The sequence below is a fragment of the Perognathus longimembris genome, chromosome 14 (genome assembly GCF_023159225.1).
Source record: "Perognathus longimembris pacificus isolate PPM17 chromosome 14, ASM2315922v1, whole genome shotgun sequence".
NCBI classification, from domain to species: domain Eukaryota; kingdom Metazoa; phylum Chordata; class Mammalia; order Rodentia; family Heteromyidae; genus Perognathus; species Perognathus longimembris.
In genome coordinates this window covers 1803930-1824254 of record NC_063174.1, presented here as the reverse complement: position 1 = coordinate 1824254, position 20325 = coordinate 1803930, and the positions used below count along the sequence as shown (strand labels likewise).

General features: G+C 69.4%; 2 protein-coding genes across 2 annotated transcripts; one reads left to right on the top strand and one right to left on the bottom strand.

The window, feature by feature from the left end:
- The first annotated feature begins 440 nt into the window (after positions 1–440).
- On the top strand, positions 441–16347 carry Adcy4 (adenylate cyclase 4). The gene is given in 31 exon segments (XM_048362723.1): positions 441–519; positions 735–780; positions 783–917; positions 2075–2272; positions 2477–2638; positions 3113–3262; positions 4090–4238; positions 4579–4670; positions 4673–4689; positions 5294–5421; positions 5507–5546; positions 5548–5666; positions 6110–6242; positions 6345–6390; positions 6393–6517; positions 7439–7482; positions 7614–7700; positions 7900–7969; positions 8476–8573; positions 9308–9392; positions 9489–9626; positions 10719–10829; positions 12582–12772; positions 13073–13157; positions 13449–13607; positions 14840–14986; positions 15303–15374; positions 15376–15411; positions 15541–15655; positions 15944–16068; positions 16145–16347. Coding segments are annotated over 30 exon segments (3234 nt in total). The 5' UTR covers positions 441–519; positions 735–756; the 3' UTR covers positions 16298–16347.
- Positions 16348–16707: 360 nt separating this feature from the next.
- On the bottom strand, positions 16708–19093 carry LOC125363604 (leukotriene B4 receptor 1-like). Its single transcript, XM_048362882.1, has 3 exons — positions 19039–19093; positions 17215–18333; positions 16708–16995 (listed from the first exon to the last, which is right to left on the bottom strand). The coding sequence occupies exons 1-3, from the start codon at positions 19066–19068 to the stop codon at positions 16708–16710; spliced, it is 1437 nt and encodes a 478-aa protein (XP_048218839.1). The 5' UTR covers positions 19069–19093.
- Between the last annotated feature and the right edge of the window lie 1232 nt (positions 19094–20325).

Here is a 20325-nt window from a genome sequence, read left to right as displayed (position 1 = left end):
GGACCCCCCCAAACCAACCCACCCCGCCGCCCCGCGGGCTCCCAGGTCCTGGACCCCCCCAACCCATCCCACCCCACCGCCCCGCGGGCTCCCAGGTCCTGGACCCCCCCAAACCAACCCACCCCGCCGCCCCGCGGGCTCCCAGGTCCTGGACCCCCCCAACCATCCCACCCCACCCCGCCGCCCCGCGGGCTCCCAGGTCCTGGACCCCCCCAACCATCCCACCCCACCCCGCCGCCCCGCTGGCTCCCACGGCCGGGACTCCCACCCCCCAGCCCGAGGGCTCCCACAGGCCCGACTCCCTCTCCCAGAGGCCGGGGGGGGGGGGCATGGACCATGGCCAGCCGACGCCGGGGCGGGGAGAGGGCATGGGAAGGGGCCAGGCGCGCCGTCGAGGAAGTGGGAGGCGGCCGCGGCGCCCGGAGGGAAGCGACCGTCGCCAGAGGCCAGAGACAGGGAGCGGGCGGCGGAGGCTGCGGGCTCCACTTCCAGCCCCGGGCGCCCTCGGGGAGCCCAGCGGTGAGTGGTGGGGGCCGGGGAGGGGGGAGGGGACTCCGGGACACTAACGCCATCGGGGGTGCGGGTGGGGGGTACGCAGTGCGGTCTGGGGGAGCAAGTCCCTGGAAGGAGCGGGGGGGGGTGCTGGGCGGGGAGGGGGACCCCGGGCGGGGCGGGAGGGAGGGAAGGGCGGACTCCCCCCTCCCCTGCCCGACGGTGACCGGTCTCTCCCCCAGCCCCCCGCACGCCGCGGGCGGCATGGCCCGGCTCCTGGCCCCGCGCCGCCGCCGCCGGGCGAGGACCTGTTCTACGAGACCTACTACAGCCGCAGCCAGCAGTTCCCGCTGCTGCTGCTGCTGCTGGCGCTGGTGCTGGGCGCCCTGGCCGCGCTGCTCGCCGTCACCAAGGCCAGCGGCAGGGTGAGCCCGGGGGGCGCGGGGGGGGGCGGGGGGGCGCAGGGGGCCCGGGGGGGGCGCGAGTTCCAGAACACACCCAGCACCAGGCTTTCCCGTGCGCCAGCCCCGCCCCCTCCCCCACCGGGGCGCGCGCTTCCTGGCCGTGCGCCCTCCCGCCCCTCGCTTCCTCCTCAATGAAACCAAAAGTGACCTCATGCTCAGCTGCTCTCCAGTGCTGCTGCACCGCGAGGGCCCGCGCTGGGCTTCCTATCCACAGACCGGTGGCGGGATGGAGGGGGGGGGGGCGGTGGGTCCACCCCCAACGTGCGGAGAGAGGGGTGGGGTGGGCCGAGACTTCCACGGGGGGCCCCCCGGGCTGTGCACACCCTGCCCCTCGCCTTTCCTTTCCCCAAGCTTGGAGTCACCGGGAGGCTAACGAGTCGGATCTGAGAGGCTGGGTTTTGTTTCTGTTGTTCCTATTTAAGTTTGTTGTTATTATTATTAAGGTGAGGTGCAGAGGGGTTTCAGTTACAGAAGCCAGATAAAGAGCACATTTGCTTTTGGGCGATGTCACTGCTTTGTCGTTGTCGCTGGGTACCCTCTTTCTGGTGAGGGAGGATCTTTCCCCCTGTGGGAAGCCAGGCCGGCGCTACACTAACCCCCTGATGGACGAGAAAGCGCATGGAAGGCCAGTGTAGTGACCGAGCCGGGTCTCCTGGGCTCAGGTCCCGGGGAGATCATGAGGTTGGCGGGAGATTGCCACCTGTCAATCAGAAACGCGTGCGCGCCTGCGGGTCCTGGGGCTCCAATTCCAGGCCTGAGCGCGGGGTCTGAGCTCTTTTTGCTCAGGCCTGGGGGACTTTGGGAGATAAGGATCGCCCAGACTTTTCTTCCTGGCTGGCTTTGAACTCCCATCCTCAGGCCTCAGCATCCTGAGTAGCCCGGCCTGCGGGCGGGCCTGAGCCGCGGATGCTCTGCGGAGGCCAATGGCGTATGAGTCGGCCCGAAAGGAACGATGGGCGCCCGGCGTCCTTGTCGCGCTTGCGTTTGAGCCCCGCTGTGGAAGGGACCCGAGGCCGCCGCCCTCCCTGCCCGCCCCGTCTGGTCTCCTGGCCCTGGGCGCGCTCCTCCCAGCCCCCCATCCCAACGCCGCCCTCGCGCGCCCTCTCCCCGCCCGGCAGGAGCTGACCTCGGACCCCGGCTTCCTGGGCACGGTGCTGTGCGCCCTGGGCGGCTTCTCCTTGCTGCTGGGCCTGGCCTCCCGCGAGCAGCGGCTGCAGCGCTGGACGCGGCCGCTCTCGGGCCTGGTGTGGGCGGCGCTGCTGGCCCTGGGCCACGGCTTCCTGTTCACCGGGGGCGTGGTGAGCGCCTGGGACCAGGTGAGCGGCGCGCGGGGGGCGGGGGGGGGGGGCCGGGGACTGGGGGGCAGGGGGGGACCCCGCGCCCGTGCACAGCCGGGGGCCGGGGGGCATGGGGGACCCCGCGCCCGTGCACACAGCTGGGGGCCGGGGACTGGGGGGCAGGGGGACCCCGCGCGCACAGCCCTCCGCGCCGCCCTGAGCGCCCCGCGCCCGCCCCCGCAGGTGTCCTTCTTCGTCTTCGTCATCTTCACGGCGTACGCCATGCTGCCGCTGAGCATGCGCGCCGCCGCCGCCGCGGGCCTCGCCTCGTCGCTGTCGCACCTGCTGGTCCTCGGGCTCTACCTGGGGCCGCAGCCGGGCTCCCGGCCGCCGCTGCTCCCGCAGGTACGCGGGGCTCGCGGGTCCCCCGAGGGGGGGCGGGGCGGGGGCGCGGGGGGGGGGGGCGTCGGGCCCTCGGGGAGGGAACCCAGGTTCCCAGGTGAGGCGATGGATGGATCCTAGGCTGGGGCGTCCGGGGGCGCGGGCGGCGCCAGGCTCCGAGGGCGAGCCCCATGCCCCGGAACCCCGGCCGGGAACGCAGACCACACCTCGAGTAGTTCTGGGGGGGGGGCGGGGTGCGCATCAGAACTTGGGCAGCCTTGGTAGCCTTGGGCAGCAGCGGGAGGGGGGGACGAGGGTGAAGAGGGCGGGCGTGAGGATAGTCCCGTCCAGCCATCAGCGTGCAAGGCTTCTAGACCTGACAGACGGTGTCCACCAGAGTCTGGAGCAGGAAGCGGGGGGGGGGGGGGGGGGGATCAGAACCGTCCCCGCCGGTGTGGCGCCCCAGGCCCTCAGAGACGCAGGCCGCCTCCCCCCCAGCTGGCAGCCAACGCCGTGCTGTTCCTGTGCGGGAACGTGGTGGGCGCGTACCACAAGGCCCTGATGGAGCGCGCGCTGCGGGCCACGTTCCGGGAGGCGCTCAGCTCGCTGCACTCGCGCCGGAGGCTGGACACCGAGAAAAAGCACCAGGTCAGCGGGGGGGGGGGGGGGGGGGGGGGTCGCACACCAGGTCAGCGGGGGAAGGGGCTGTGGGCTCCTTCAGGCTCCGTGGTGTGGGTATTATTTTCCCTTCTAGAGCATGCCTTTCCTCTTGTTGCTAGGCTCAAATCAAAACTTAAGAAAAAAGTGCTGGGTCTGGGAACATGGCCTAGTGGTAGAGTGCTCGCCTCCTATACGTGAAGCCCTGGGTTCAATTCCCCAGCACCACATATGCAGAAAACGGCCAGAAGCGGCGCTGTGGCTCAAGTGGCAGAGTGCTAGCCTTGAGCAGAAAGAAGCCAGGGACAGTGCTCAGGCCCTGAGTCCAAGCCCAGGACTGGCAAAAAAAAAAAAAAAAAAAAAAAAAGCTAAGCGACACTACCCAGGCCCCGAGTTCAAGCCCTGGATGGGCACAAGCTTTTTTGTTTTAATTTATTTATTAATTGAACACAAACTTTTTGACAAGGTGTTGTGCAAAGAGGGTGCAGTTACATAGTAGGGCAGTGTGTACATTTCTTGTGATAGCTTACGCCCTGTTTTTCTATCCCTTCCCTAGGTCAGGTAGACATACAGACAATAGACAATGTGTCAAGCACATAGACAGTAGCCACGTGGCCACGCCCATTATTTTTTTTAAGTAAGAACCCCGTGACGCTCGGTCCAGAACTCTGATTCAGACACGGGTGACGCAAAGCTCAATTCCTCCAGAGGCTCGCTGGGCCCGCGACGGGCGGCAGAGCCCCGTCCCGCAGCCGGAGGACCCCCGGGGGGCTGGGGAGGCCGGGGGTGGGCCCCGTGCTCACGGCCCCTCCCTCCAGGAGCACCTCCTCCTGTCCATCCTCCCCGCCTACCTGGCCCGAGAGATGAAAGCGGAGGTCATGGCCAGGCTGCAGGCCTGGCGGGGCTCCCGGCCGGAGAACACCAACAACTTCCACAGCCTCTACGTCAAGAGACACCAGGGCGTGAGGTGGGGGCGGGGAGCGCGAGGGCGGGCCGGGGGGCGGGGCGGGCCACGGGGGGCGGGGCGGGCCACGGGGGGCGGGGCGGGCCACGGGGGGCGGGGCGGGCCCTGGGGGCGGGGCGGGCCTGGGGGCGGGGCGGGCCACGGGGGGCGGGGCGGGCCACGGGGGGCGGGGCGGGCCGGGGGCGGGGCGGGGCCGGGGGGCGGGGCGGGCCACGGGGGCGGGGCGGGCCACGGGGGGCGGGGCGGGCCGGGGGGCGGGGCGGGCCACGGGGGCGGGGCGGGCACGGGGGGCCGCGCTGACTCCCCACGTCCCCCCCCCCCCGCCCCCCCCTCCGCCCCGCAGCGTGCTGTACGCCGACATCGTGGGCTTCACGCGGCTGGCCAGCGAGTGCTCCCCGAAGGAGCTTGTGCTCATGCTCAACGAGCTGTTTGGCAAGTCGACCAGATTGCCAAGGTCAGAGGGGGGGACCCCCCTCTCCCCCTCTCCCCCAGAGAGCCTCACACCACCCCGTCGCGGGGACCCCTGGCTTCCAAGATTCCCGTCCTACCTCGGAGCCCGTGGGCGTGCTGGTTCCTCGGGGACGTAGAAAGCCCCCCCGTGGTGACCGCACCCCGTCTCCACAGACGCGATCGAGAACCGCCGCGGCGTCTCTAGACCCCGCGTCCCCAACCGAGGGTGATACTCAGGGGTTCTCACTCGGGGAGGCCCTTCCCAGGGAAACCCCTGCCACTTGGGCTCGGGCCCCTGGGGTGCAACTTCGTTTGGGGTCCCCCTAATCCTGAGACTTCCCCAGGCACTCGCTCCGTTCTCCATACGCCCCGCACACGCCCAAACCGGGGAGAGCCAGGGGCTCCCCGCTCACCACCCCCCGCGAGGAAATCGCAGGGAAAGCCCGGTCTCCTGTCCACGTAGGGGATCCCCAGGATTGGACGTAGACGCCCCCGACGCCCAAAGGCTCTTCAGGAACACTCCGCCCGCGCCCCGCCTTTCCCAACGCCCTCCTACCCCCTCTGGCCTCTGACCAGGTTCCTCTACACACCCCCACGCCCACTCCCAGGAGCACGAGTGCATGCGGATCAAGATTCTGGGGGACTGCTACTACTGCGTCTCGGGGCTGCCGCTCTCCCTGCCGGACCACGCCATCAACTGCGTGCGCATGGGGCTGGACATGTGCCGGGCCATCAGGTGGGCCCCGGGGGGCGGGCGGGGGAGGGGCCGGGGCGGGGGCGGGCGGGGCGCAGGGCCGGGCTCAGCTCGCACCCCGTCTCAGGAAGCTGCGGGCGGCCACCGGCGTGGACGTGAACATGCGCGGTGGGCGTGCACTCGGGCAGCGTGCTGTGCGGCGTCATCGGCCTGCAGAAGTGGCAGTACGACGTGTGGTCCCACGACGTCACCCTGGCCAACCACATGGAGGCCGGCGGCGTGCCGGGGTGAGGCCCGGGCCGGGCCCCCCAGCCAGGCCCCCCCCACCGGCCGCCGCTCCCCCCACAGCTCCCTAGAATGCGCCCCCGACGCCACGGAAGGCGCAGAGGCATCCTGGGGTACCAAGAAGGGGCGTGTGCGTGTGCGTGTGTGTGCGTGTGCGTGTGCGTGTGTGTGTGTGTGCGTGTGCGTGTACACGGTGCATGGGGCCTTGAACTCAGCGTCTGGACTCTGTCCCTCAGCTCCTTCGCTCTACCGCTTGAGCCACGCCTCCACGTCCGGCTTTCTGGCGGTCGATTGGGGATAAGGGTCTCCCCGGCTTTGCGGCCCCGTCCTGGCTTCAGATCTCGGATCTCAGCCCCCCGGCCCCCCCCCAGCAGCCGGGACGGCGGGTGGGAGTCCCCGGCGCCTTGGTGAAGCCGGCCCTCCCGGCTCTCGTGGCCTCTTCTAGGCGGGTGCACATCACGGGGGCCACCCTGGCCCTGCTGGCGGGGGCGTACGCCGTGGAGGAGGCGGCCGGGGAACCCCGGGACCCGTACCTCCAGGAGCTGGGCGAGCCCACCTACCTGGTCATCGACCCACGGGTACTGGGGGGGAGGGGTGGGGGAGGGGCGGGGGGAGGGGGAGGGGCGGGGGGAGGGGGAGGGGACGCCCCCGGCTCCCCGCTCAGACTCCCCCCGCCCCAGGCCAAGGAGGAAGAGGAGGAAGGCGCTGCGGGAGGGCTGCTGTCCTCCCCCGAGGCCTCAGGATGCGCCCCTCGCTGCTGATGACGCGCTACCTGGAGTCCTGGGGCGCCGCCAAGCCTTTCGCCCACCTGAGCCACGTGGACAGCCCCGTCTCCACCTCCACGCCGCTCCCGGTGCGTGCCGCCCCCCCCCGTAACCCCCCCACCCCCCCCACCCCCTCCGACGCTGATCCCGACGCCCCGCGCCCGTCGCACCAGGAAACACCCGGTCCCCCGGTCGGCTTCCCCCCGGCCACCTGTTTGGTGTCCCCCAGAACCGAGGGCGCCCCTAATCCTAGCACCCATGCACGGCGAGATGAAGTGAGGATGGAAATGACACCTGGCCCGGAGAAGGACGTCCCCTGCGCGGCCGCGGGCGGGAGGAGGGCGGGCGGGCGGCGGGCGGGCCCCTGCGCAGGTCGGGCTAGGACGAGGCCGGGGGCGCAGAGCGCGTGGAGGCCTCCGTGCCCTGCGCACGCGTCTCTGCCGCCAGACCCTCCTCGTGCGGGGCGGCTGGTGCTCCCCCAGGCTGCGAGGGGGCGCAGTCCCCGCGTCCCAAGCCCGCAGAGTGGCTGGGGCGACGTGGCGGTACCATTCAGTGGAGGGGGGGGAGATAGCATCAGACCCGGAGGACACGGGCAGGTCAGTTGCCCGAGCGGCTGCTTGGTGCTGACGCCTTGCGATTCCAGCCTCCTGGGACGCTCAGGGCAGGCCAGCTCAGGAACAGAAAGTGCGCAGTACCCTTCCCAACAGGAGCGGGGTGCGGTGCCCACACCTGACACCCCGGCTACGGCAGGAAGCCTGAAAAAGGAAGGGGAATCGAAATCCCGGTGACTCCCGGGCAAGAAAGGAGGCTCTTACCTCAGAAAGGACACAGAGGTGGAGCCGCGGCTCGACAGGAAAGACTCCTCCAGCACGCGCCAGGCCCTGCGTGGAAACCCCAGCGCCATACGTACACACACGCGCGCACGCACACGCACACACACGCACGCCCACGCCCCAGAACAGCCCGCGCGGGGTCTGCTCACCGCCGCCTTCTCTGTGCTCCGCCCACAGGAGAAGGCCTTGGCCTCCTTCGGCCCCCAGTGGAGTCTGGATCGGTGAGGCTCGAGCGTCTCTGGCCGTGGGGCCGGCCGGGCCGATCCCCGGGTGTGGGGGGGGAGGAGGGTGCCCTGCTTTGCCCAGACGCCTGAGGCCCCCGTGGTACGAGGTCCGGTTGTCGCCCGCGCAGGAGCCGCACCCCCCGGGGCCTGGATGAGGAGCTGGACACCGGGGATGCCAAGTTCTTCCAAGTCATCGAGCAGCTCAACTCCCAGAAGTAAGAGCGGAGGAGGCCGGAGGGCGGGGGGGGGGGGGGGGGAGGGCGGGAGGGCGGGGGGGGGGGCGGGAGTCCCGAGGTGGCTGGGTGGAGGCATGGTGCTCCCTAGAGGGGCTGCTCTGGAGGGAGGCCCACCTGACCCCCCGCCCCACCCCTGCCCCGCCCACCCGCCTGGTCCTCCCCCCTCCCCGCACCCCAGACAGTGGAAGCAGTCGAAGGACTTCAACCTCCTGACGCTGTATTTCCGAGAGAATGACGTGGAGAAGCAGGTGGGTGGCCCGGACTTACCCCCGCCTCGCCCCAGGAGCCGGGCTTCCAGTCACTACCTCCCCCCCACGCCTGCGCTGGCTCAGGTTTCTGTTTTGTGTTGTGCCATTCCTGGGATTTGAACCTAGGACACTGTACTTGGGCTTTTTCTTTCTCTCTCTCTCAAACTGGCACTGTACCGTTGGAGCCGCAGCTCTCCTGCCTGCGGGCTAAGTGGAGATAGGAGCCTCACACTTTCCTGCCCGGGCTGGGTCACTAGGATGACAGGCCCGCGGGTTTGCTCCGTGTGTGGCCCCGGGGTGACAGCTTTGCACCTCTCTTGGAAAGGGAAGTCTTCGTAGACGGAGTTCCTGGGTGCCAGTGGGAGGAGGGGGGGCAGTTCTTTGGAGGTCAGGGAGGGGCTACCCTCCCCACAACAGAACCCGACGTCAGAGCGGGGAGGCTGGAAAGCCCGCCCTGGCGGCCCGCCGACACCTCAGGGCGTCTCCTCTCACCCGCGCCCGCCCAGTACCGGTTCTCAGCGCTCCCGGCCTTCAAATACTACGCAGCCTGCGCCTTCCTGGTGTTCCTGTCCAACTTCATCATCCAGATGCTGGTGACAAACAGGTCAGAGACCGACCGAGGCGGGGAAGGCCTCCCCCCCCCCCCCCCCCCGTCTCTCCTGACCCACGACCCACACTTGCCTTCCTGTTCGCTTCGTGCACCTGCCACAGAGGAAACCCGTGCTCCGGAGGATCCGCGATAACATCACAGGCCCCATCTTAATAGCGTACATCCTGGGGGCTGGGGCTCCGGGATGGAGAGCTCGCCCTGTGTTCACGAGGCTCTGGGTTCACCGTCAGCTCTGAAAAAAACAATTGTATCTCCTGAACACTTTTCTTTCTCTCGCTTTCTTTCTTTCTTTCTTTTCAGTCCTGGCCTTGGACTCAGGGCCTGAGCACTGTCCCTGGCTTCTTTTTTGCTCAAGGCTAGCACTCTGCCACCTGAGCCACAGCGCCACTTCTGGCCGTTTTCTGTATATGTGGTGCTTAGGACTCGAACCCAGGGCTTCATGCATGCTAGGCGAGCACTCTACCACTAAGCCACATTCCCAGCCCCCTGACTCCCTTTAATATTGTCCCCGTTCTACTGGTTCTTCCCCGGCCCCCCCCCCCAAACACTGCCCTAAACCCTACAATATTCTCAAACAACCAGCCGCTAAGCTGGCTCCCCCAAACCTCCTCCCCTCCCCCCCCCCAAGCCCACACCCAGCTGGCTTCCGGATGGCCCACCTGCAGCCCAGCCCCGAGGGCCCAGGCTCCGGCCACTTGCTCCAAGGACTACGCATTGTCCTCCCTTAGGCCCCCGGCTCTGGCCATCGCCTACAGCATCACCTTCCTCCTCTTCCTCCTCCTCCTCTTCATCTGCTTCTCAGAGCATCTGACGGTAGGTAACCCCCCCGCCGCCCGCCCGCCCTGCCCCCGGAGCCGCTTGAAGACGGGAGCCCAGCCCCACGGCTCAGCGTCTCTCCTCCCTCCACAGAGATGCGTCCTGAAGGGCCCCAAGGTGCTGCACTGGCTGCCCGCCCTGTCCAGCCTGGTGGCCACCCGCCCGGCCCTGAGGGTGGCCCTGGCCACCGCCACCATCCTCCTGGTCTTTGCCATGGCCGTTGCTAGCCTGGTAAGGCTCAAGGGGGACCTGTGTGTCCCCAGGGACGGAACGGGGTCCCGGGACCCGAGGGGGCAGTTGAGTTCAGGCCAAGGAAGGCTGGAAGGGTAAAGGAAACTCTGGGAGTGTAGAGGAAACGTTATCTCCCGCGGCCAGCCGCCTGGACAAGATCCTTGCTAGAACACTCTGCGTCCTGCGGAGGGAGTTACTAATTATGTAGCTCAGTTAATTGTGTGTTTTTAATAGAAATTATCACTGTTGTAGAAGTCTATGCCTGAAACGTGTGTAGGATTCATCCTCATAAGTTACAAAAGAGGAAATAAAGTCCTAGGAGACTAAGCGGCCGACAGGGATCTATAGCGGATTAGTGCTCATGAGCCCCCACCCCCCTCCTCCCGTGAGGACCGAGGCCAGGACCCCCCCATGACCCTCCCCCCACCCCCCTTCTCCCGAGAGGACCCAGGCCGGGACCCCCCCATGACCCTCCCACCCCCCTCCTCCCGAGAGGACCCAGGCCGACCCCCCCAAAAACCCTCCCACCCCCCCTCCGCCCGAGAGGACCCAGGCCGACCCCCTCCCAAAACCCTCCCACCACCCCCCTCCTCCCGAGAGGCCCCAGGCCGACCCCCCCTAAACCCTCCCACCACCCCCCTCCTCCCGAGAGGCCCCAGGCTGACTCCCCATGACCCTCCCACCACCCCCCTCCTCCCGAGAGGACCCAGGCCAACCCCCCCAGACCCTCCCACCACCCCCCTCCTCCCGAGAGGCCCCAGGCTGACCCCCCCATGACCCTCCCACCACCCCCCTCCTCCCGAGAGGACCCAGGCCGACCCCCCCATGACCCTCCCACCACCCCCCTCCTCCCGAGAGGACCCAGGCCGACCCCCCCATGACCCTCCCACCACCCCCCTCCTCCCATGAGGCCCCAGGCCAAGCCCCCCATGACCCTCCCACCACGCCCCTCCTCCCGTGAGGACCCAGGCCAGGACCCCCCCCAGAAGTGTCAGGGTTGAACCGTCCAGGAGGCCGCCCCCCCTCCTGCGGCTCAGCGGCAGGCCCTCGGGTGTGGGGAGGCCGCCCGCCCTCAGCCCGCCCCCTCCACAGCTCCTCTCCCCAGCCGCTTCCCACTGCCCGCTCCCGGCCCCCAACGCGTCCTCCGGGGCCCCCAACGCCTCCTGGGAGCTGCCGGGGTCCCTGCCTCTCGTCAGCGTCCCGGTGAGTGCTCCCACAGCCCCGCGGGCGAGCACCCCGACCTCCGACCCCACCCGACCTCCGACCCCACCCCGACCTCGCCCCACCCCCACCTCGTCCCCACCCCCACCTCCGACCCCACCCCGACCTCCGACCCCACCCCCATCCCTCGAGCTGAGGAGGGCTCCACCCCACACACTGACATGGAGACCCCCCCTGCCTCCTGTCTGTGGATGTCAGCCCCGCCCCTCAGCGCGGCTCCGGGCGAGGAGGGGGCAGAACAGGAATCCTGGGCGACCCCCCACTGTCCTGTGGACACGCCCCCTCCTGACCACCTCCCCCTCCTGTGGACACGCCCCCTCCTGACCACCTCCCCCTCCCGTGGACACGCCCCCTCCTGACCACCTCCCCCCTCCCGTGGACACGCCCCCTCCTGACCACCTCCCCCTCCTGTGGACACGCCCACTCCTGACCACCTCCCCCTCCCGTGGACACGCCCCCTCCTGACCACCTCCCCCTCCCGTGGACACGCCCCTCCTGACCACCTCCCCCTCCGTGGACACGCCCCCTCCTGACCACCTCCCCCTCCGTGGACACGCCCCCTCCTGACCACCTCCCCTCCGTGGACACGCCCCCTCCTGACCACCTCCCCCCTCCTGTGGACACGCCCCCTCCTGACCACCTCCCCTCCTGTGGACACGCCCCCTCCTGACCACCTCCCCCTCCGTGGACCACGCCCCCCTCCTGACCACCTCCCCCTCCGTGGACACGCCCCCTCCTGACCACCTCCCCCTCCGTGGACACGCCCCCTCCTGACCACCTCCCCCCTCCTGTGGACACGCCCCCTCCTGACCACCTCCCCTCCTGTGGACACGCCCCCCTCCTGACCACCTCCCCCCTGCTGTGGACACGCCCCCTCCTGACCACCTCCCCTCCTGTGGACACGCCCCCTCCTGACCACCTCCCCCTCCGTGGACACGCCCCCTCCTGACCACCTCCCCCTCCGTGGACACGCCCCCTCCTGACCACCTCCCCCTCCGTGGACACGCCCCCTCCTGACCACCTCCCCCTCCGTGGACACGCCCCCCTCCTGACCACCTCCCCCTCCGTGGACACGCCCCCTCCTGACCACCTCCCCCCCTCCTGTGGACACGCCCCCTCCTGACCACCTCCCCTCCTGTGGACACGCCCCCTCCTGACCACCTCCCCCTCCTGTGGACACGCCCCCTCCTGACCACCTCCCCTCCTGTGGACACGCCCCCTCCTGACCACCTCCCCCTCCCGTGGACACGCCCCCTCCTGACCACCTCCCCCCTCCCGTGGACACGCCCACTCCTGACCACCTCCCCCTCCGTGGACACGCCCCCTCCTGACCACCTCCCCCTCCCGTGGACACGCCCCCTCCTGACCACCTCCCCCTCCCGTGGGACACGCCCCCTCCTGACCACCTCCCCCTCCCGTGGACACGCCCCCTCCTGACCACCTCCCCCTCCGTGGACACGCCCCCTCCTGACCACCTCCCCCTCCGTGGACACGCCCCCTCCAGACCACCACCTCCCCCGTCCTGTGGACACGCCCCCTCCTGACCACCTCCCCTCCTGTGGACACGCCCCCTCCTGACCACCTCCCCCTCCGTGGACACGCCCCCCTCCTGACCACCTCCCCCTCCCGTGGACACGCCCCCTCCTGGCCCTCCCCCGTGGGCACGCCCCTCCTGCCCCTCCCCTCCCCCTCCCCCGTGGGCCCGCCCCCCGTGACCGCCCGGCCGCCCCGCAGTACTCCATGCACTGCTGCGTGCTGGGCGCGCTCTCGTGCTCGCTCTTCCTGCACCTGAGCTTCGAGCTGAAGCTGCTGCTGCTGGCGCTCTGGCTGGCGGCCGCGTGCTGCGTCTTCCTGCGCTCGCACGCCTGGCTGTCCGACTGCCTCGTGGCCTGCCTGTACCGCGCCGCCGCCGCCCCGGGCGCCAGGTGAGCGCGCGCGCCGCGGGCCTCGGGACGGGGGCGGGGGAGGGCGGCCCCGCGGGGGCCGGGCCCTCGGGACGGGGGGGGCGGGGGCCGGGCCCTCGGGACGGGGGGGTCGGCCCTGGGGGCCTCGGGACGGGGGGGGGGGGTGGGGGGGTGGGCGGCCCCCCGGGGCCGGGCCCTCGGGACGGTGTGCGCTGGGGCCGCTGACCCGAGCCACCCCCCCCTTCCCCCCGGGCGCCGCGGGTGGGGGCGAGGCTGGGCGCCCGGGGCGGCGCCAGGGCCAGCGCGCGGTGACCTCCACAGGCCGGGCGTGCTGAAGGAGCCCCAGCTGATGGGCGCCGTCTCCTTCTTCCTCTTCTTCTTCACCCTGCTCGTCCTGGCCCGGCAGGTGAGTCGCCTCCCCGCCCTCCCCAATCTCCCGCCACGGGGTGAGCCCCGGCGCGGTGCCACCGGAAGCTTCCGGGGGGCTTCCTGCCCTGCTCCTTGCTTCCTGGTCCCCCACGTCCCTCGAGGTCTCCTCGGCTTCCCCTTCCCCCCTACCCCCAAAGCCGGGAGAGGCCAGCCTTCAGGAAGACGCCCCGCTTCCTGCTTCCCCCTGGAACCGCGTCTGCAGGGCGGCCGCACCCCTGCCAGCGCGCTGTTTCGGGGCGTTATGGCGCTGTGGTCTCCCCTTCCCCAGAACGAGTACTACTGCCGCCTGGACTTCCTGTGGAAGAGGAAGCTGCGGCAGGAGCGGGAGGAGACGGAGACCATGGAGAACCTGACCCGGCTCCTCCTGGAGAACGTGCTGCCCGCTCACGTGGCGCCCCAGTTCATCGGCCAGAACCGGCGCAACGAGGTGACTCGAGGCCCCGGGACCGAGTGCGGGGGTCCCCCGGACTTTCCGACACTGGACCCAACAGCCCCTCGTGGCTTTGCCCCTCGTCACAGACCCCCAGTTCCCAAGGAGCTCGTTGTCTGTCTTTGGGGAGCATGGACTCTCTCTTTGAAGGAGCCTCCCTTCCAGCTCCCGGCTGCTCCCCGACCTTCGCCGTCCCCCTGGGGTGTTGAAGGGGGGGGGCTGTGTGGAGGACACAGCCCACCCCCGTCTCCGGCCCCGCGCTGTCCACGGCGCTAGCCGCGAGCCGCGTGTGGCCACTCGGAACGTAAATGTGATTGCATACCAACCCGAGGCTCGACTTCCCCTGCCGCCCCAGCAGCGGGGGGGGGGGGGGCAGCGCTCCCCGTGTTTGTTTATTTTATTCCGTGGCTGCACACATGCCTGCCGGGTGCTGCCACTCTGGATCCTCAGGCGTCTCGCCACCCACAAATTCACGCCACCGCTCTCGGGCCCTCTGTGCTGTGGGAATTCCGGGGCATAGGAAGGAAGCAGTTGGGAGCTCTTCCAGAGTCCTGGTCTCTACCATCTGCCAGCTGCTCTCCACAGCACAAGCAGCTATGCTTACGGTTTCTTCCCCTGTGGAGACGGAGTCTCAACACGAGCCTCTTTCCCTCTCCACGCCGGGTGTTAGAAAGCTAAGAGCCAGAACCTAGGACTGACAAGAACGTCACCGCAGCATTTTGCTGGCTGCCTAGATTCGGTTCCAGCCTTCCCCTTTTGCGCTTGGTTTGTGGTTTTTGTTTTTTTTTCTGCTGCTCTTGATTTTATCTTGCAGATAGCAGCAACCTTGTAAGCTGACTCAGCTGACGGAATGCTTTTTGCCAATAAGACAAACACAATTTCCCCTGGCACGATCAAAATCTTAGGAGCACGTCCCTTTACACGGCCTGACCCCGAAGCTCTGTCCCCTGCGGTCACAAAACCATCACTTGCTTGGCTCCCAAGTCTTACACACCCCTGGTGTCACGTGGTCCTGTCCGTGTCCTCCCTGTCTGACGCTTCCTCCGTAGAAGCAGCCTGGCGTGGCCATCCACGCCTGTAGTTCCAGCACGTGAGGCCCACTCGGTCTACACAGCGAGGCCTTGTCCCAGCCACAAGGACCGGGGTCGTGGACATGAGGAGGGGGGCCGTGCGGTCCAGGCGGGGGAGGGACCCCGCACACCCCTCACGCCAGCCTCCCGCCCACACAGGACCTCTACCACCAGTCCTACGAGTGCGTCTGCGTGCTCTTCGCCTCCGTCCCAGACTTCAAGGAATTTTACTCCGAATCAAACATCAACCATGAAGGGCTGGAGTGCCTTCGGCTGCTCAATGAGATAATTGCTGACTTTGATGAGGTAACGTCAAGAGTTGCCCGGATCCTATGTCCTCATTTCTAGAACTTTCCACCGCTCTGGCCTCTCTCTCCTCTTGCTTTCCTAGCTATGAGACCAGACCTGCCCCCCAACCCCAACACGCTCGCTCCTCAGATGTCCCAGCTCAGTCCTCTCCGTGGCCATTTCCCACCGCCGACCCGCTGCTTCCTGCTACCCTCCCCCACCCCACGGCCTGGCCCCTTAGTCCCCCAAGGCCTAGGGCCGGGCTTCTTGGAGGGGGGACGACGGAGAGAGGGAGAAGGGCTGGAGACAGACACCCCCTCTCCCCTTTGTGCAGCTGCTCTCCAAACCCAAATTTAGCGGGGTAGAGAAGATCAAAACGATTGGCAGCACCTACATGGCAGCCACAGGGTTTAAACGCCACCTCGGGACAGGACGCGCCGCAGGTAGGTACAGCCACCCTGCCTCCTCCCGCGGGCCGCGGCGGGTGGGACTTCCTCCTCCCGCGGGCCGCGGTGGGTGGGACTTCCTCCCGGGCCCTCGCCGGCTCACGCTGGCGGACGGGCCGTTCCCAGGATGCCGAGCGAAGCTGCAGCCACCTGGGCACCATGGTGGAATTCGCAGTGGCCTTGGGGTCCAAGCTGGACGTCATCAACAAGCACTCCTTCAACCACTTCCACCTGCGCGTGGGTGAGCCCGCCCCTGCCCCCGCCCCTGCCCTTGGGGGGTCGCTCCCCGCTCTCCCCACGCCAAGTGCGGGGTTCCCCACAGCCCGTCCACGGACGTGCTCCCCAGACTCAACCCCCCGGATGAGGAACGCAACTGCGGGGAACTACGCGGCTTCCCCCCACCCTTCCCCGGAGCCTCTCCTCTACGAGCCCTGCTTCCCGCCAGTCCTCCTCCTCCTCCTCCTCCTCCTCCTCCTCCTCCTCCTCTCTAAGGTGACTCCAGTGGGAACCCCTCTTTCTCTCTCGTCAGGGCTGAATCACGGCCCCGTGGTCGCCGGAGTCATTGGGGCCCAGAAGCCACAGTATGACATCTGGGGCAACACCGTGAACGTGGCGAGCCGCATGGAGAGCACAGGCGTCCTCGGCAAGATTCAGGTGAGGGGAGACACACTGGGGGCCCCGGGGGGGGCGGTAAGGGTGAGGGCACCCCCTCATACCCCTCCCATTGCAGGTCACGGAGGAGACAGCCCAGGCACTACAGTCCCTGGGTTACACGTGCCACAGGCGGGGTGTCATCAAGGTCAAAGGCAAAGGGCAGCTCTGCACCTACTTCCTGAACACGGATCTGACACGGACGGGGCCTCCCTCCGCCCCCCTGGGCTGAGACTCCATCCTCCCCTACGACCCCTAATAAAAACGCGGATCACAGGGCGTCTGCACACCGTGGCCACCAGACGTTGCTAAGTGGCAGGAACCCCCTCCTCCTCCGCCCTCGATAGGAGGGCACCTCCCAGGCCGCCTTCCTAGCATCGTGCCGGGAAGCCAGGTTTCCCAGAACAGCGGCAGTGACCCCTGAAAGGCAAGGGCCTATCCTCCAAAAGCACTTAGTTATCCTGGTGCCCGTTTTGCTGGCTCGTTGGCTTGTCCGGGTGGACGCAGGACCTCGAGTTCCCCCGTCTTTCTCTCTCAAGGCTACGAGCACTGCACCCCTTCAGCTAGGAGTCTCGCGGCCTTTCCTGCGCACAGTGGCTTTGAACCGCGATCCTCACACCCCGGCCTCTGGAGCAGCTAGGATCACGGGGGTGAGCCGCCGGAGCCTGGGGACTTCCCCGCCTCGAGAATGCCTGTTTCCTGGGGTGGCGGCCGCCAACCCGCACTAGCGTGTGTCACGGGGGCTGCGGGGTCTCCAGTGAGGCCGGGCTGGCAGGTGGTGGGGCGGAAGGCGGTGGGCCAAGAGCATGGAGAGGGCACGAAGGTGAGGCGGGGCCGAGGGGCACTTGCCACCCACTTCAGAGAAGGCGCGCGGTCTCCTCGGGACGATCCACCGGGGCGGTCCATCACCAACCCCGGCGTCGCTGGGGGCTGGGGGGGGTGGGGTGGGAGGGGGCGCCCATCCTGCCCCGGTGTCCTTTCCCCAGTCGCCACCCGTGGGCGAGGGCGGGGCCTGGCTCCGGGGCGCCCAGCACGCACGCGCGCGGCACGGCACGGGACGGATCCGATTCCAGACCTCAGCTTTTTTAATTGCCAGGCTGCCTGCCGGGGGACGGGGGGGTGGGGGGGCGGGGGGGGGCGGGGGGGTGCGAGGCCGGCCCCGCCGCGCCCTTCCGGGGCGCAGCAGCGGGTCAGGAGGGCGGCGGGGACGCCCCGGGCGGGCTCCCGGAGGCGGAGGCGGCGGAGGCGGGGGCGGGCGGGCGCGGCCCCCGCGGGCGCGGCGCGCACGGACGCGGGCAGGGTCCCCCCGCCGCCGCGCTCGGAGCCCGTGCCCTCCAGCAGCTTGGCCACGAAGCCCACGCCGGCCGAGCGCAGCAGGCCGCCGCCCGCGCACGCGTAGAGCACGGGGTTGACGCTGCTGCTGAGGAAGGCGAGCGCGATGAGCGCGCCGCGCGCCCGCGCCAGGCGCGCGCCCGCCGGCCCCGAGCCCGGGCCCAGCCCCGCCAGCGCGCGGCCGGCCTCGGCCAGGTTCACCAGGTGGTAGGGCAGCCAGAAGGCGGCGAAGGCGCCCACGATGAGCGCCACCAGGCGGCCCGCGCGCCGGCCGCGGCCCCGGCGGAGGCGGCGCGCGCGCAGCCGGCGCCCCACGTCCGCGTAGCTGGCGAGCACGGCGGCGAAGGGCAGCGCGAAGCCCGTGAGCGCCTCGAAGAGCAGGTGGAAGGCGCGGTGCCGCAGGTCGGGGTAGAGCGCCGCGCAGGCCGGGCGGCCCGGGGGCCCCGCCACCCCGCGGTAGCGCAGCGCGGGCGCCGCCAGCAGCAGCGCCGCCAGCCACACGGCCGCCAGCACGGGGCGCGCGGCCTTGCGCGTGCGCAGCGCCTGCGCGGCGAAGGGCCGCGCCACGGCCAGCGAGCGGTCCAGGCTCATGGCGGCCACGAGCAGCACGCTGGCGTACATGCTCACGCCGCACACGTAGTGGCACGCCAGGCAGCCCGCCCCGCGGAAGCGCCACGCGCCGCGCGCCAGCGCGTGCAGGAAGAAGGGCGCCGTCAGCAGCACCGCCAGGTCCGCCAGCGCCAGGTTCAGCACCAGCAGCGCCGTCACCGACGGCCGCCGCATGCGCCGCGCGATGCTCCACACCACGAAGCCGTTGCCCGGCAGCCCCACGGCCAGCGCCGTCGCCAGCAGCGCCGTGGCCAGCAGCCCCACCGCGCGGTCCCCCGCGGGCGCGGCGGCAGAGGGCGAGGTCGTGTTCGCCGCCATGTCCGAGACCTGCGGGGCGGGGGGGGGGGGGGGCGGAGATGACACGAGTGAAGGTGGGCAGCCCGGGACATGGGGGGGGGGGGCGGAGATGACACGAGTGAAGGTGGGCAGCCCGGGACATGGGGGGGGCGGAGATGACATGAGTGAAGTGGCAGCCCGGGACATGGGGGGGGCGGAGATGACATGAGTGAAGGTGGGCAGCCCGGGACATGGGGGGGGCGGAGATGACATGAGTGAAGGTGGGCAGCCCGGGACATGGGGGGGCGGAGATGACATGAGTGAAGGTGGGCAGCCCAGGTGGCCCGGGGACATATGGGAGGGGAGGGGGACATGAGTGAAGGTGGGCACCCCGGGACATGGGGGGGGGCGGAGATGACATGAGTGAAGGTGGGCAGCCCAGGTGGCCCGGGACATATGGGAGGGGAGGGGGACATGAGTGAAGGTGGGCAGCCCGGGACATGGGGGGGGGCGGAGATGACATGAGTGAAGGTGGGCAGCCCGGGTGGCCCAGGCCCCACAGACATCCCCCAAATATCGAGGGCACCAGAGGAGCCTCCCAAGTGTCCCGCCCCTTGTCTGCCCAACCGAGCAGTGTGGAGGGGCCTGGTGGGGTGGAAAGCCTCGTTTCCTAACTGGTCCACGGCTCCTTCCTGCCCCATTGCAAAATACACAGCGGTGGCGGTGACAGCCGTGGTGACAGCCCCACCGCCTCACCTCTGTCGTCGCGCTCCCCTCGGGCGCCATGGAAGCCAGGGCCGGCGGGGCTCTCCTCACCAGTGACTCGCCGGGTCCTCGGCTCCCGTCGGGCTCTGCAGTCCTCCACCTATTGACTTCTCCCAGTCAGCGGCCCAGCTGCTCTCCCTGGAGATTGGCAGGGTGCACATGAAGGGGGGGGGGGGCTGCGTCACGGGCGGTGCTGAGGATCGATCTCCACTCCGCTCACGCTGGTGGGCTCTCTTGGCAGACTTTCCATCTTCTCTCCTGCCCCACCTGTCATCCCCCCCCCCCACTCCCTTACACACACACTCCCTTACACACACACACTCCCTTACACACACACACACACTCCTGGATACTTACAAGTGTGGCCAGGTGCGGATTGGAAGCCGATAACTCTCAGGTGAGAGTCCCCTGGCACCCGCCCCTGGATGTGTCCCCCTGCCGTGCCAGGGGCTCTGCCCCAGGCTGGGTGCTGTCGGCTAAGTCAGCCAGAGAGGAAGTACCACGGGGCATGGGAGGGGACACCGTCTTCCTGAGGGTGGGGCTGAACCCCGCACCCCCTCCTCCACTAGGAAGGAACCATGTGTGTGCCGGGCAGCCCAAAGGGAGCGGTCTCCTCGGGGGCAGGGCCAGCGGAGAAGGGCCGGGCAAGGAGCAGATGCGGGAGGGGAGCGGGGCGCCGGCCGTGAGTCGGCTGGGGTGGGGTGCGGCGAGCAGGCCCAGACTAGAGGCCTGAGCGAGCCGGGGGTGCAGGCCCAGACTAGAGGCCTGAGCGAGCCGGGGGTGCAGGCCCAGACTAGAGGCCTGAGCGAGCCGGGGGTGCAGGCCCAGACTAGAGGCCTGAGCGAGCCGGGGGCGGCATGACAGCGAGCGCGGGAAGCGGCCCGGGCTCCACGGCTGCCACACTGCATCCACAGACGTGCAGTGTATATCACGTTAAGCTGTTGCCGCAGGCCACGGAGACGTTGAGGTTGGGGTGACTAGATGGGGAGTGGAGGCGTGAGCACAGAGCGTCAGGGTGGCAGTGAACCGCGGGGTCAGCACCCCGCTCGTGGCTTCCGCTCCAGCCCTGGCGGTGGCTCCCCGGCCTCTCTGCGCTCGAGGGTCGGCTCCGCGCGGCCGTCGGCTCCCGTCCCCTCCTTCCAGCCACGGAGCGGGCGCCTCGATCTCCCTCCCGCAGCCGCTCGTGCGGGGGCCCCCGTGTGGTAACGTGTGGCCATGTGGGCCAGGGTTGGCTTTGGGAACGCAGGGCTGGGCGAGTGCTCGCCCCCTAGTTCCTCC